Below are 13,617 nucleotides of genomic sequence, written 5' to 3' on the forward strand. Positions count from 1 at the left end.
CCTCTGGATCAAGGCACACTCTCCTCTCACTTGAACAACTGTACTGGCCGCCAAATGGCTTTCCCGCTTCCCCTCTTGCTTCTCTATAACCCTCTCTACTGCATTCTCCCCGCAGTAGCTGGAAGGATCTTTTTAAAGACACATCATGGAACTCGTCTGCTACAAATGCTCCGATGTTTCCTCACTGCACTAAAAATAAAATGCAAATATCCTTCAAGATCCTTCATGATCTATTTCCTGTACCATCTGTCAAAGGACACCAACCTTTCTGTTCCTCAAACATCCTAAGGTCCTACGGGACCTTAGGATGTTCTGCCTGAAGTACGGCACCCAGGTGGCTCATTCTTACCATTTCTGCCTCAAATCTCACATCACTTCTTCCATTTAGTCCTCCCTTAGCTGGCCCCCCACCCCCACCCTCGTGTCTCCCAAGGCCATCAACCTGGGGTATTTCCACCTCCAGGCAAAACCCAGTGCATCTGCTTTGGATTTAGTTTGGGCCTGTGCACTGGTTTCTGTCCTCTTGCATTTGATCTTTTTTTTAAAACAGCAGAGAAACAGATTTTGTTAATTTCCTAATTCAATTGAAGAGTTCTGTCCATTCATATATCATTTGACTTATGGTTTAACTACCCACATTTGTTGTGATGGCTTATATAGGTAGAGTTATTTCTACCATATGATTTTTACTTTTCTATTGATCATGCTTTTTTTTTTTTTTTTTTTTTGGGGGGTCACAGAGAGTGAGCAGAGGCAGGCAGACGAAGAGGGAGAAGCAGGCTTCCTGCTGAGCAAGGAGCCCAATGTGGGACTCAATCCCAGGATGCTGGGATCATGACCTGAGCCGAAGGCAGCTGCTTAACCAACTGAGCCAACCAGGCGTCCCTGATCATGCATTTTTTTAAATGATTTTATTTATTTATTTGACAGAGAGAGAACACAAGTCGGCAGAGAGGCAGGCAGAAAGGGAGAAGGAAGCTGGCTTCCCGCCCAGCAGAGAGCCCGAAGTGGGGCTCGATCCCAGGACCCTGAGACAATGACCTGAGCCGAAGAGAGAGACTCAACCCTCTGAGACACCCAGGTGTCCCGAACATGCATTTTTAATGTTTCTTTCTTCTCATTTGTTCCCTGTCAAGGAGTTGACATACTTTCTTTATTCTCTAATTTCATCTTTTAGTTTGAAAAAACATATACTCGATTTCTATGATTTTAGAGTTGCCTGTAAAACTCTTGTTTTAAAAAAAGATTTTATTTATTTATTAGAGAGACACAGAATGAGAGAGCAAGAGAGAGAGTATGAGGGGGAGAGGTCAGAGGGAGCAGCAGACTCCCTGCCGAGCAGGGAGCCTGATGTGGGACCTGGGACTCCAGGATCATGACTTGAGCCGAAGGCAGTTCCTTAACCAACTGAGACACCCAGGTGCCCCACCTTTAAAACTCTTAAGCCCATGTAGGGACGCCTACGTAGCTCAGTCTCTTAGGCATCTGCCTTCGGCTCAGGCCAAGATACTGGGGACCTGGGATTGAGTCCTGCATCAAGCTGCTTGCTCAGCCCAGAGCCCACTTCTTCCTCTGCCTGCTGCTCCCCCTGCTTGTGCGCTCTCACACTCTTGCTGACAAATAAATAAATAAATGAAATCTTTAAAAAACCCAAACTCTTAAGCACGTGTAACTTACGTCTGAACTGAGTCGATTACCCCTCTTAGAGCACAAAATGAGAATCTCAGAATCCTTTAATGCTAAGTACCTTCAGTTGTTCTAACAATGTGCATTATCATGTCATTCCAACTTGTCACTAACATCTCCCGAAATGGCTTTTTCATGTGTTTTACAGCTAATGGTAATTCAGATTTCCCGACATGTTGGCTAACTACTTACCCACCGGGCTCTTTGTTTCCCACTCACTCCTGCAGGTCTGACTTCCTGTGCTAAAATAATCCTTCAGTGTCCTTCCAGTAGCTGTTGTGGAGGAACCATTTCTCCATCCTTATGTCAAAAAATGTTTCTCTAGCACCTGTGCATAATCCACAGGTACGAAATTCTGGTGTACAGTCCATTTCTTCATTGCAACCAGAATGGAATAAGGTGGTGTCTGGGCCCAGCTTGCTTCCCAGAGCAGAAAGCCGGGACCTAGCTTCCTGGTTTTCAGCCATCCTCCCTAACTGGTGTCTGGGAACTCGGAAGCATTCGGGCCCCAGCTGGTCTTCTGGGGACCCCCGGGATCCTGAGATCATGCTGTCACACCTGGGATATCACCCCGCTTCACCGCTTGAACACTTTTAAACCAGGAATGTCCCCCACAGGGGAAGACCCCTAAGTGTTTCAATCATGCACCTGGTTGTCCATAGAAACTTTGCAGTAGGCCCCTTCAGGTAGGTGCCTCCCCTCGGCTGTATCACACTCACAACTGGTTCCCATCGAGGCCCCTCGGGCTCTAAAGCTGCGGCAGGCACCACAGTGGGAGATAGAGGTAGCTCTTGAGGTGGTTCAGCATCTTCTTCTGAGGTTGGGGCTGTCAGTCCAAGAAGAGAAACTATCAACCCAATGATTGACTTTTCATGTCCCTCCTAAGTCAAGGAAAATTTCCCCACCATTCAATGTTCTCTGAGTCCAGGAAGCAATCCCTAGAGGGTCTCCCCTGATAGCAGGTCATGGGCACAGGGATCTGAGGCTACTCCTTACTCCCGGCCCACCAGATGACAGAGGCCAGCTCAGGGTGGCCTCCACTGGTCCCTGCACAGGTCTATATCAGCCACGCCCTGTCCTCCTCAGATCAGCATCTCTCTGGTTCTCCTCCCTCTACCCCTCCCACTGCTTGTGCTCTTTTCCCTCTAATAAAGAAATAAAATCCTAAAATAAAACATAAAAGATTGAGCATCAAAGTGAACCTTGAGGCCTTCAAGACCTGGCCGGAAACACCCTCCTGTGTGTATTTCCTTGTCATCTTTCTTCTTGTGCTGATGGCATCAGAGGTGCATGTCATCCCACGGAGGGAGAAGGCCGATGGTGGAGAGACTCTGGGCTCCTGAAGAACACAGAAAGGATTTCAGTCTCCAATCTGAAGATCCACTCAGCACTGTCAAGGGGGGGACCTCTGTGGTGACAGGCTACCAAAACCTGGGGAGGTACATGGTCATTCAGCGTAATGTAATATAGCTCTGTACAGCATGTTGAAATGACCAAGTTCACTTGAATAGTGATCAGCGTAAAACCTTTAAAGAGGACCAACGAGGCACCTGGCTTTCTCAGGCACTAGGATCCTTGATCTCAGGGTTATGAGTTCGAGGCCCACATCAGTCACAGTTAACTTAAAAATAAAACAAAAGGCTTACACAGGACTAAAATCAGTGAGGCTCAAACAACGGAGCTGGTCTGTGCTGGGACGGATCCTTTCTCCCGTTCATTCAGCCACTGGGCACTGCGCACTCAGATGGTGCCAGGGCTTATCAGCCCAGCGGGTTCTCCTCGTGAGAGCTCAGGGTCTAGAGCAGAAGATGGACAAACGAGAAACCAAAATGTGAACGGGAAAAGCGATTGTTCCACAGCAAAAGAGCAAGGGACACAACTAAGGCCCGAACTCCACCCGGTGAGGGGTATGACACGGCTGTGCTGAGATGACACAGAGAATTCCTGCGGGAGGAAAAGAAGGAGACAGCCCTGCACAAATGCGAGTGCATTCCACCTGGCGGAGGGCACCATGGAGCAGAGGACTGGAGGTTAGAAAGGGGGCCAGGGTGGCCAGAGAAGCTGAGGAAGGACCAGAGTGGGAGGGGAGGAGGGCCAGGGCCCGGGAAGTTGGTCAGTATCAGTGCCCTTCTCCCAGGGCTTGTGACCGCACTTCCCCACACTCAGTGGCTGAACCAACAAATGCTGCCTCGTGGTCTCAGGGGATCAGGAATCCAGCAGTGTTCTTCTGAGGGCTCCTGCCAGAGTCTCTCCTTAAACTGGGCTGCTGACAACACCAAGGGAGGACCTGCTTCACCGAGAACCTGAGCACACTCAGGGGCATGGGCCAGATACAGCCCATCTCAAAGACCTGACTTCTGTCTTTTGTGGGCCCACAGGGCTGGGCCATGTGCATATGTCTGGGTCATGGTTCAACCTAGGGGCTTGTGCTCCAGTATGAAGATTTGAGAGAGAACATGGATCCGAGTCAACATGGGGCTGGGCAATGAGATTTCGAACGGAATCTCAGAAGGGCCTTTGGGTTACGTGGCCACGTTCTGTGACATGGAAGTGAATCACCAAGTCAGGACCACACTCTGGGGAGGGGTCACACAAACATGTCTACAGAGGAGTTGGGGAACCAATGGAGCCCCCGAAGGGAGACTGTGAAGATCCCTGAAGGGTCCGGGCCTTGCCCAGAATCAGACTGGTAGGGATGCTTAGCCGGCTTGAACACAGCTCTTTGATTGTCCTCAAAGTTGGGGTCCTGGATGCAACGTAGCCATTCACTGGGGGCTCTGGAAAAGTTTTTCTGGAAGGAAGTGGCTGTTGGCCTGGAAATGTTATCGGGCTGAGGGTGATCATTGGTCTCCTAGACAGGAGACATATGCCCAGATTTTTGTCTGAGGAGGATCCCGGGACATGGTGACCCACTGCATGGACCACCATCTGCATCACACCCTTTGGAAAGGAGAGAATGGCCTGCATCCCGGGACAGGCGGTCTCTAGGGGTAATGGTGCATTCTGACCATCAAGGGCCAAGACTCCAGTCCCTTCTTTAGGGTTGAATTGAAAATGCAAAGCCTAAGACCTTGGGAAGCTATTACCCAGCCCTCTGTAAGTGGGGCTGTCCTCTTCTGGGACTCCAGAATGTGAGCACCGATGAACACATGTGTGCACACAGGAGCTTGTGTGCTGGTGCACACAAACACACACCCCAGGAGGGACTGTGGGGTGGGATCTGATGAGTAGCAGATTCCAAGAAGTTGACAGGAGGGAGGAAATTGGGTGGGAGGTATTTCTTACATGTGACAGCACTCCTCTAACATCATAGCTATTATCCAACCTATGCCTGTGGACATCTGATAGAAAGACATGCTGGACTCATCCATATTTGGCAAGAAGACCATCCCTGTCTGCCACAATGGCTTCTCTAGGGTCTGAACCAGGTAAGAATAGAGACTTGTGTCTGAAACCAGGTGTGTTTGCAAGCTGGGGCCCTGGCTGCTCCAGACCTTCCCTGGGGGCCTTTGGAGAGGGGTGTGTTGGGGTCACTGTGTCCTTGCATGCAGAAGGGGGAAGAGGAGATTGCAGACGGGAGCACTGTTCGTGTAGGGGTCCAACCAGGAGTGGGCCCCAATAGGGCATCTCAGGAAGTGATGTCACTGCCTGGATCACAAAGGCCTTCAGAACTTGGAACCCCTGCAACCAGGCAGCCAGGCTAGTCCAGTAGCAGGGTTACTGGACTCAGGACCTTGACACAGAAAGATGTTTTCCTGTTGTGTACCCAGTTTCCGGGGCTCTGGGTACCAGAACCCCCAGGAAAATGACTTGATCCCATGCTGCAGACATTGGCTAAAACCACCCCCACAATGCCGCAGGTCCTTTCGAGGGAGACGCCATAAGGTACTTACTTCTGAGGAGACTAGGCGATGCCCACCCCTCTGAACTGTCCTAGAGAAGCCCCATCCCTTCCTCTGGAGTTTGGGGGGAGGAGGGATATGTGGGGGTTCCTGCCCATGGTCTGGAGGAGGGTGAGTACAGTGGATACTCTTGTGATCCCTTCTTGTTCACACCAATGTCAGGGTGGGCAGGGTGCACAGGGGATTCCTGAGGTGACTCTGAGCTGTGCCAGAGCACATCCAAGGCCCTGAAGCTGGGCCACGTTTCTCTCCTTGGGGGAGGGCTCTGCCACCTGGGCTGTGGTGTGTCTGGAATGGAGCGCCCTGGGTCTGAAGACCAGCAAAGGCCTCCAGACAGGGCTCTAAGGCCTCCTGCCTGGCTGTCGGGCACTGTCTTTATAGAATGCTCCAGAGGACATGGTGCAGGAGGTGACCGAGGAGATTGCCTGCTCTCCTTCCTCCAAAGACACAAAGCCGCACACGGCCAACAGAGTCTGGCGCTGGCTCAGGGTGAGTGCAGGTGCTGGGGAGACCCGACCCCTGGGGCGCCCATGCAGCACCAAGGGCCCCACTTCCTAGAAGCCAACCTGGCCTCCTAGAGTCCTGTTCTCCCGTGAATCTGCATCCCATCTCTTCCCCAAACTGGCCCACATAGTCCTGCCCACGCCTTGGACAGAAGCACAGCCATTGTCCACATACTTATAGGAGTATCATTAAAGAGACTAGACCATGTCTCATCATTGATTTAGACTCCTTTTGCCCATGCCAAGGCATTTTCCTAACTCGTGCTCCCAGGTGCCCCCACTGGCCCAACAGTCATTCCTCAGCTTCTACAAGTCTTGCAAATGATTATTTGCAAGAGTGAATTGAGAGACTTTGATCCAAAGGGACATGGGGCTCATGGTACTCTGTCTCTTGCTCTGCGCTTTGGTATTGATTGAACACATTGTTGACCCCCCCCCCCCCCGCAAGGAAAAGGAACAGGGGCCTCACTGCACTGCACTGCATGGCGGTCTGGAAGGCCAGTCATTGATCACAGCCATGGAGCCCTTTACTGGGGCAGGACTGGATGTAATCCCCTTCTCTGGCCAAGGCACAGTGCGGCATCCTACAGCCTCCGTGCCTTCTTATCCTAAGCCCTCTCGCCTTAAACATCTCTGTGTTCTCATCTCAAGAATGGGATATGTTGGGTGCCGGGGTGGCTCAGGGGTTTCAGCCTCTGCCTGCAGCTCAGGTCATGGGTCCTGGGTCTCACAGTCCTGGATCGAGGCCCACGTCGGGGGCGTGGGGTCCTCTGCTCAGCGGGGAGCCTGCTTCCCCCTTTATGTCTGGCTGCCTCTCTGCCTACTTGTCACCTTTCTCTCTGTCAAATAAATAAATAACAAGTCTTTCAAAAAAATAAAAAGAATGGGCTATGTTATCAGAAATCACAGGATCCATGCCACTCAAGCAGGGACGTGCTATCCATACTCCGCTCACAAAGGGACCTCAGATACTAGCAAGTTCAGACATCATTTCTTTCAATTCTTTGTATGGATTCCAAGAACATTTTCTCTTTGCCTTAAAGGCTTCTTAACTGATTGGCTGATTGATGGATTTGAGAGAGAGACAGGGGGAGAGTGGGGAGAAGCAGAGAGACTGAATCCTCAAGCAGACACTGCCCTATGGACACAGTCCTACGAGGAGCGCAGCCTCAGGACACGGAGACCATGACCTGAAGCAAAACCAAGTGCCTTAGGCTGAACCCAATGAGACACTGAGTCACCCGATTCTTTTTCAGACTCTGGGCTCTCTTGTCCCACCTCTTGCAGAAGTCCCTGAGATCTGGGGGCTCATTCTGCCCTCCAAGCCACAACCCTCCTGGTGGCCACAGCACTGACTCATGTCTCCTCTGATTCACCTCAGGGGAAAAATCGTTCAACCAGGAAGAGGACGAGGACCTCACTGCTGATGGCAGAGCGGGCCAACAAGCTGGAGGCCGCAATTGATCACCTGGTGCCTGCCATCCTCAGACAAGATCTACACTGTGTCCACACCTTTCTGGACACATACGACACCTTTGCCAGCTCTGGGGAGGTGCTGGACCAACTATGTGCAAGGTGAGCACCCTCCCCTGCCCCTAACTGCCCCATGGGATTAGGCCAATGCCTGGTTGTGAGACTTTGGCAGGTCCCCAAGCTTCCCCAAACTTCCCCTTGCTTCTAACTGGGGCAGAGGTATTATAGGGACTCAGTGGTAGGTGTCAGAAAGGATACCTGGCAGCCTGCGCCGGTGGAAAAGTCTGCTGGAGGGCCTGTGGGCATGCTCTTTGAACATTCCCGTGCCCCTCATGATGAAGCCTCTGCCTAATCCCTGACCCTCACTGTGATCTTGAGCAGGGCTCCTTTGCCATTGAAAGGGAATCTGAGATTCTTTCTGGGGTCTGTGTCTGGATGAATCCAGAACAGTCATCCCTGGGGGTGAGCAGGGCCAGGCCCCCGCAGATGTTCGTGATGGGCTGGTTGGGGCCCTTTTATTCAGCAAGCATTCAGGAAGCCCCAGTAGGTGGAGGCGATTATCTCGGAGCTGAATGGGATCCCGGCACAGAACAGACAGCACCCCAGGGCTGCAGGCTAGTCGAGGGTCAGAGGGTGAGAGCCAACATCCGCAGACATCTCATGTGATGCCCCCTGGCCTCCTCCAGATTCGGGTGCTATTACTCCACATATGAAGAGGTCAAGAGATCCCAAGAGCAGCGAGACATGTGAGTAAGCTTTGGCTGCTCTAGGAGGGCCTTCCCTCTCCACCAGGGCAGTGAGGGTCCTGTGAGTTCAAGGGGCTGATGGACCTTCATGCACACCTCTGTGATTCCTGCTTTAGGGTAAAGGTCTGAGAGCTTCTACTGGAAACTAGGAAGGTGCCTTGGGGAGCTGGGGTAGGTGTGTGAGCACTGTGGGAGAGCAGAGGACGATGGAGGACAGCTTCCACCCCTGAGAGGGTCATGCTCCATGCCTACCACCTCCCAACCCTCTCTCTGCCCAATTCTGGGACCCAGAACGCAGGATTTAGGAACCTTCGCACAGCATTCTGTTGGCACCTGCACGCTGGGTGCTCAGAGGGGGCTCAGGGAGAGTGGTGACCCAGTAGAGCCCAGGGAGCAGCAGACATCCCACACCCTGTGGGAGGTGAGTGTCAGTGGAAACAGACCCACTCTCATGGCACCTAGTGAACGGGCAGAGGAGGTAACGGTGGAGGTATGGGGAGGGTCCTGGGAAGACCTGGCTAGAGACAGAGTCCCTTTGCTCCCTCCTCGGTTGGATCTTCACGGAGCAGAGGCGAGTGCAGTGAGGGTAATTAAGAGGCCAGACACCACCCCTCCCCGGGCACATGCAGTTGAATTGAAGTGGCTCGTGGGCAAGGAGACAGACTGAGGAGTGTGTCCAGCTCCGCTAAGAAGTCCAGAAATGATCACCCCATTGATCACGGACTCCCACTCCTAGAGGCTTTTGGCCAGCCCGCCGTCTGGGAGCAGGCCTGTCTCGGGCAGGACTGCCAGGTCGCAATTAGACTAGGAGTCCGACTGGTCTCGGACAGGAGCTGGAAGCCCAGGGGCCCAGGTTCCTACAGGGGTTCCCTGGGATATTGGTTTGGATGCATACCTTGTCCTCTGACTTTTCTGTCTCCATGTCTGTCCCCAGGGCCATCTATGCCATCCTAAACACCTGGGTGGAAAAGTATCCAGGGGATTTTGTGCAGCCTCCGGAGTTTCCCAGCTTGCATACGCTGCTGGCCTACCTGCAGGTCTATGTGCCAGGCTCGGACCTGCAGCGCCGTGCCCAGCTTCTGCTGCCAGAAAGTCAATGCCCTCCCAGAAAGGCCACGGAGCCAGAGGCTGGGGGTGAGGAGGACTGGGGGTAACTGGTGTGGGCCTGAGGAGGAGACAGGGTGGGCCACCCTGAGGAAGCCTCCGTAGATTGTAGTTGAGCCGAAGAGAGTGAGTCGTCTCAGATCACTGTCCCCATGGGCTTCCGTCGGGGATACCTTCCAGGGGCTGGGTCTTGAACGCAGGCCACGCTGAGTGGTGGGGAAAGGGAAAGGCAAAAGGGAAGTCAATCAAGCTGATGATGCTTTCTCTTCTTGGAGCTACAGCGCCGGCCCCAGAGCAAAATCTGGAAGTTGTTCCAGCAGCCCCTCTGGCACCCGCTGCACCTCTGGAGCCTGAGCTGGTCTCTACCATCCCTGCTGCAGCAGCTCACAGTGGGTTAGGGAGACCAGTGACCCCACCTGACCCGATGGGACCAGGGCAGATGGTCGTCAGGGCCCTCGTTCACTTCTCTGCCACGGAAGAGCCACCTGGCATGTTGCCTTTACTGGATGACCAGCAGGGTCCTGTCCCCGAGCTGCTGCCCCCTGCCTCCGTGGAGCAAGCAGTCTGGGCCCCCCAGCTGCCGCCCCCTGCCTCCGTGGAGCAAGCAGGCTAGGCCCCTGAGCAGCAGCTCGTGCTGGTTGGACCCCCAGAGCATATATCCCCCTCCCCCGTCATTTCCTTTTTTATCATATTTGTGTTCTGTGTTCACCTCTATAATTACTTCATAGATTTAATTTATTAAATAAAGTAGAATTTGAGTTTATATAACATTTTACTCACATCCTTTGCAGTGGGATATGGAGGTCTCATTAGGTCCATCCAGAGTGTTGCACAACCATGTCTTCTATGACGTTTCCTCACAGAGACACCCGCGCTCCTCATCGCTCACTGCTCTGTCCCTCCCCCAGTCCCTGCAACCACTGCTCTTCTCTCTGTCTCGGCCACTTCACCTCAATTGGATTTTCCTCTGCCTGGAAACTACAATATGGCCTTCTGTGTGTGTCTGCAGAACATAAGAGTGATTCCTCTCTTTTCAAACTTTTGTAGAGATGATATAGGTATTTTCGTTTTTCTGAATCTTCTGCCAAAACAATGAAACAGCACAACACAAAACAAATAACTCTTTTGTCTGGTACACCGCCAGCTAAATGCAGAGAAAGACCCTCCCTTTTGAGAAAGAGCAGAGCTGCTACCCTGTGTGGTGTGCGACGTGCTGAAAAGAGCCGCCGGTACCCACAGAGCAGTGGCCCTCCCAATACCTGGTTGTGTATACTGGTCTGCACACAACACACAACCCCCAGGAGTTCACAGAATAGTGACCTTGGACTGATAGACACGCTTTCGATACAGGCAGACACTCCAAATAGATTTCATTATCCCATGTACTGTTCATCTGAAATATCATTGTTCTTTGTGATTCACCTGAAAATGCTCCACCCTGGGGACAGACATGGAGGCAGAGAAGTCAGAGGACAGGGTACGCATCCAAACCAAAATCTCAAGGAACCCATGTGGGAACCTGGGTCCTGGCCTGCCAGCTCCTGTCCGAGACCAGTCAGACTCCTTGTCCACCTGCGACCTGGCAGTCCTGCCCAAGACAGGCCTGCTCCCACACGGCAGGCTGGCCAAAGCCGCTAGGAGTGGGAGTCCATCAATGGGGTGAGCATTTCTGGACTTCTTAGGGGAGCTGGACACCTGGAACACCAGGTAACAAGAACTAAAGGAGCGCCAGCACAGCCTGGCCACCAGCAGTGGTGTGCACATGCTCGGCTCCTGCGCCGCCGAGGAGACCACTTCTCCCCCAGTGGGACCGGACCTTTCTGACATGCTGGGTTTCAAGTGACAGGTCAGTGTATCAGGCTGAGTACTCAAGAGGATAAATGAGTTCCCTCTGCTGGCTGAGCCCTCACCATTAGGTAGAACGGCCATGGTTTCATAGCAACCATTCCAATCTATGCCTACAGGGCCCTGAGATACGAATTCTGTTACTGTTTCAGGCCTTTTTGGTCTTTTTCACTACCACAAGGACAAGTCAGTAAGTTAGATGATAGACAAATGAATTCCATTCATCCTGGATTTTTCTGCTATTCTTTACGTGAAAGTACTTTTAAAATATCCATCACATAGCACTATACAAATGCTAGTTATTACAAATTACATCCAAATGAAGCTCGAAGTCTCAGAAACTGGCATTCTTATTGTTTATTTTTATTTAAAAAAATCAGTCATTTTCCTACTTGGCTCAGAATCAGAAGGTTTCATCTTAGTTCAGTTTTAGGATTCCTCTAAAGTGATCTAGAAACAAAGACAGTAATACACATTCTTCCAACTTCAATACCGAAGTATATACAACACTCATCAGGAGCTGAAACACTTTCATGAGCAGACAATGACCAACTACAGAATGTCCTGGTGGGTGACAGTCCCGAAGGTGGTGAGAAGTCCTACTCTCAGACACCAGTGGTTTGGCTGAAAGAGTCTCTCATGTCCAATGAAAACTGAGTTTTGACATCCTGCCTTTTTAGAGAGAGTTAACAAGATTAAGAAAGGGGTTTTAGAAAAGCTTTTCAAAAGGCCCCACACTTTGACCTGTTTTTTCTGGTGAAAAGTGCACACGAAGTCTAAGCATGTACACGTGTGGTAAATGACAGCTTTTCTAAAGCAAGAGCATGAACATCCAAATCTCATGGCTGGTCCACTTGAGAACCTTCTTAATAGTCATGGACAGAATGGCTTTATTCATTTTTATAAACAGATACACCAAGGCTTTTTAGCTTAGTTCTTACTATTAAATTTACCTTTAATAAGGTAAAGGGTTTATTTTTTAAGAATGTTTTAATTTTTTAGAAGTTAAAAAAAAAATCTTTTTTATAAATTCATGGTACGGAGATCAAGACCTGCGCTGAGATCCAGAGCTGGATGCTTAACCAACTGAGCCACCTAGATGCCCCTTAAACTTATCTTTTAAAATATAATAATCTAAGGGAAAAAATACCCTTTTCTTCTATAACTTGATATGCCATTGCCACTTTCATCTCTGACCAGGACCTTCCCCCTCACACCCTGGACGAATGAATTTACTGTGTTCCATACTGAGAAATGTTGTCACGACGATTATTCCATGAAACTGCTGAAACGCTGTCAGTACCTTGGAAGCCCAAGCCACATGACCCACGACGGGGACCAGCTGGAGTCCTACTCATTCTCGCTGAAGGTACCTGGCTGCTCTTCGGTAGCCTGGGCTGCCTCCTCGACAGTCTGGACCTCAAGTGCTTTCAGGACAACAGCAGGGGACGTGGTGCTGGCTTTTAGCATTGCCATGGCCTCACTGTGACTTCAATCGTTCAAATCAATGCCATTGATATTCAGCAATATATCACCTGTCCAAAGGAATAAACAAGAAAAATGAGATGAGCTACCAAGTCATTATCTTCCCTATACATCCTGTTATTTATAATTTTTTCACATCTCTGTCATTCTTACAATATCGAGGGAAAAATCCAATTCATGGAAAACATTCCAAAACAACTCAAAACTTTTAAGATAATTTCATCATGTATAGGAAAAAATGTGTCTTGAGGCACTGTGATTCGACTGGAAGTCCAAGTCATTAGACCTCGTTTTCCTAATGTGCAGGACCTGGGCATGTTCATTTCTCTTCTTTGGGCTTCAGTGATTTCTATAGTTCTTTCCTGATCTTTTGCTCTTAGAAATGAATTTTTAACATATCCTGTTTTAGAGTTACACAGTTCTATAGATATAGTCCTACAGAGTTTGCTCAGCATGAATCTATCAGAATACTAAAAGAGAAGAGATCCTTGGGTCTACACAAAGAAATGAAACTTGTGATTAGAGCATCTTTTGCTTAAGGAAGAAAAAAAAAGTGTTTGCTGCCCTGACAAGTAATATAATAAAAAAAAAGGGCAATGAGGATTATATAAAAGGTTAGGAAGGAAAAGATGAGTGTTCTATTTTTTAGAGGGTTTGTTCCAACATAAAATAATGCAATGATCTAAATAAACATTAGAAAATAACGGAAAGGGCGCCTGGGTGGCTCAGTGGGTTAAAGCCTCTGCCTTCAGCTCAGTTAATGATCCCAGGTCCTAGGATCGAGCCCGCATCGCGCTCTGCTCAGCCGGAAGCCTGCTTCCCCCCAACCACCCCCTGCCTGCCTCTCTGCCTACTTGTAATCTCTGCCTGTCA

The 13,617-nt window shown here is 50.4% G+C and overlaps 2 protein-coding genes across 2 annotated transcripts in view; one reads left to right on the forward strand and one right to left on the reverse strand.

Annotated features, from left to right (window-relative positions):
* Positions 1 to 13,617, reverse strand: part of LOC309848900 (ligand of Numb protein X 2-like) — a gene marked incomplete at its 5' end in the record, with an annotated part of 51,559 nt that overhangs the window by 8,456 nt on the left and 29,486 nt on the right. The window contains 4 exons of the mRNA XM_082700938.1: positions 1,879 to 2,512; positions 2,889 to 3,025; positions 3,333 to 3,482; positions 12,563 to 12,794. Coding sequence (XP_082557064.1) covers positions 12,751 to 12,794 — 44 coding nt within the window. The 3' untranslated portion in view covers positions 1,879 to 2,512; positions 2,889 to 3,025; positions 3,333 to 3,482; positions 12,563 to 12,750. The remainder of the gene's footprint in view (positions 1 to 1,878; positions 2,513 to 2,888; positions 3,026 to 3,332; positions 3,483 to 12,562; positions 12,795 to 13,617) is intronic.
* Positions 5,192 to 11,016, forward strand: LOC309848899 (ral guanine nucleotide dissociation stimulator-like). The gene is made up of 6 exons (XM_082700937.1): positions 5,192 to 5,571; positions 5,970 to 6,077; positions 7,473 to 7,666; positions 8,251 to 8,310; positions 9,245 to 9,444; positions 9,696 to 11,016. The coding sequence occupies exons 1-6, from the start codon at positions 5,434 to 5,436 to the stop codon at positions 10,025 to 10,027; spliced, it is 1,032 nt and encodes a 343-aa protein (XP_082557063.1). The 5' UTR covers positions 5,192 to 5,433; the 3' UTR covers positions 10,028 to 11,016.

This window comes from Mustela nivalis, assembly GCF_964662115.1.
Source record: "Mustela nivalis genome assembly, chromosome: 15".
Taxonomy (NCBI): domain Eukaryota; kingdom Metazoa; phylum Chordata; class Mammalia; order Carnivora; family Mustelidae; genus Mustela; species Mustela nivalis.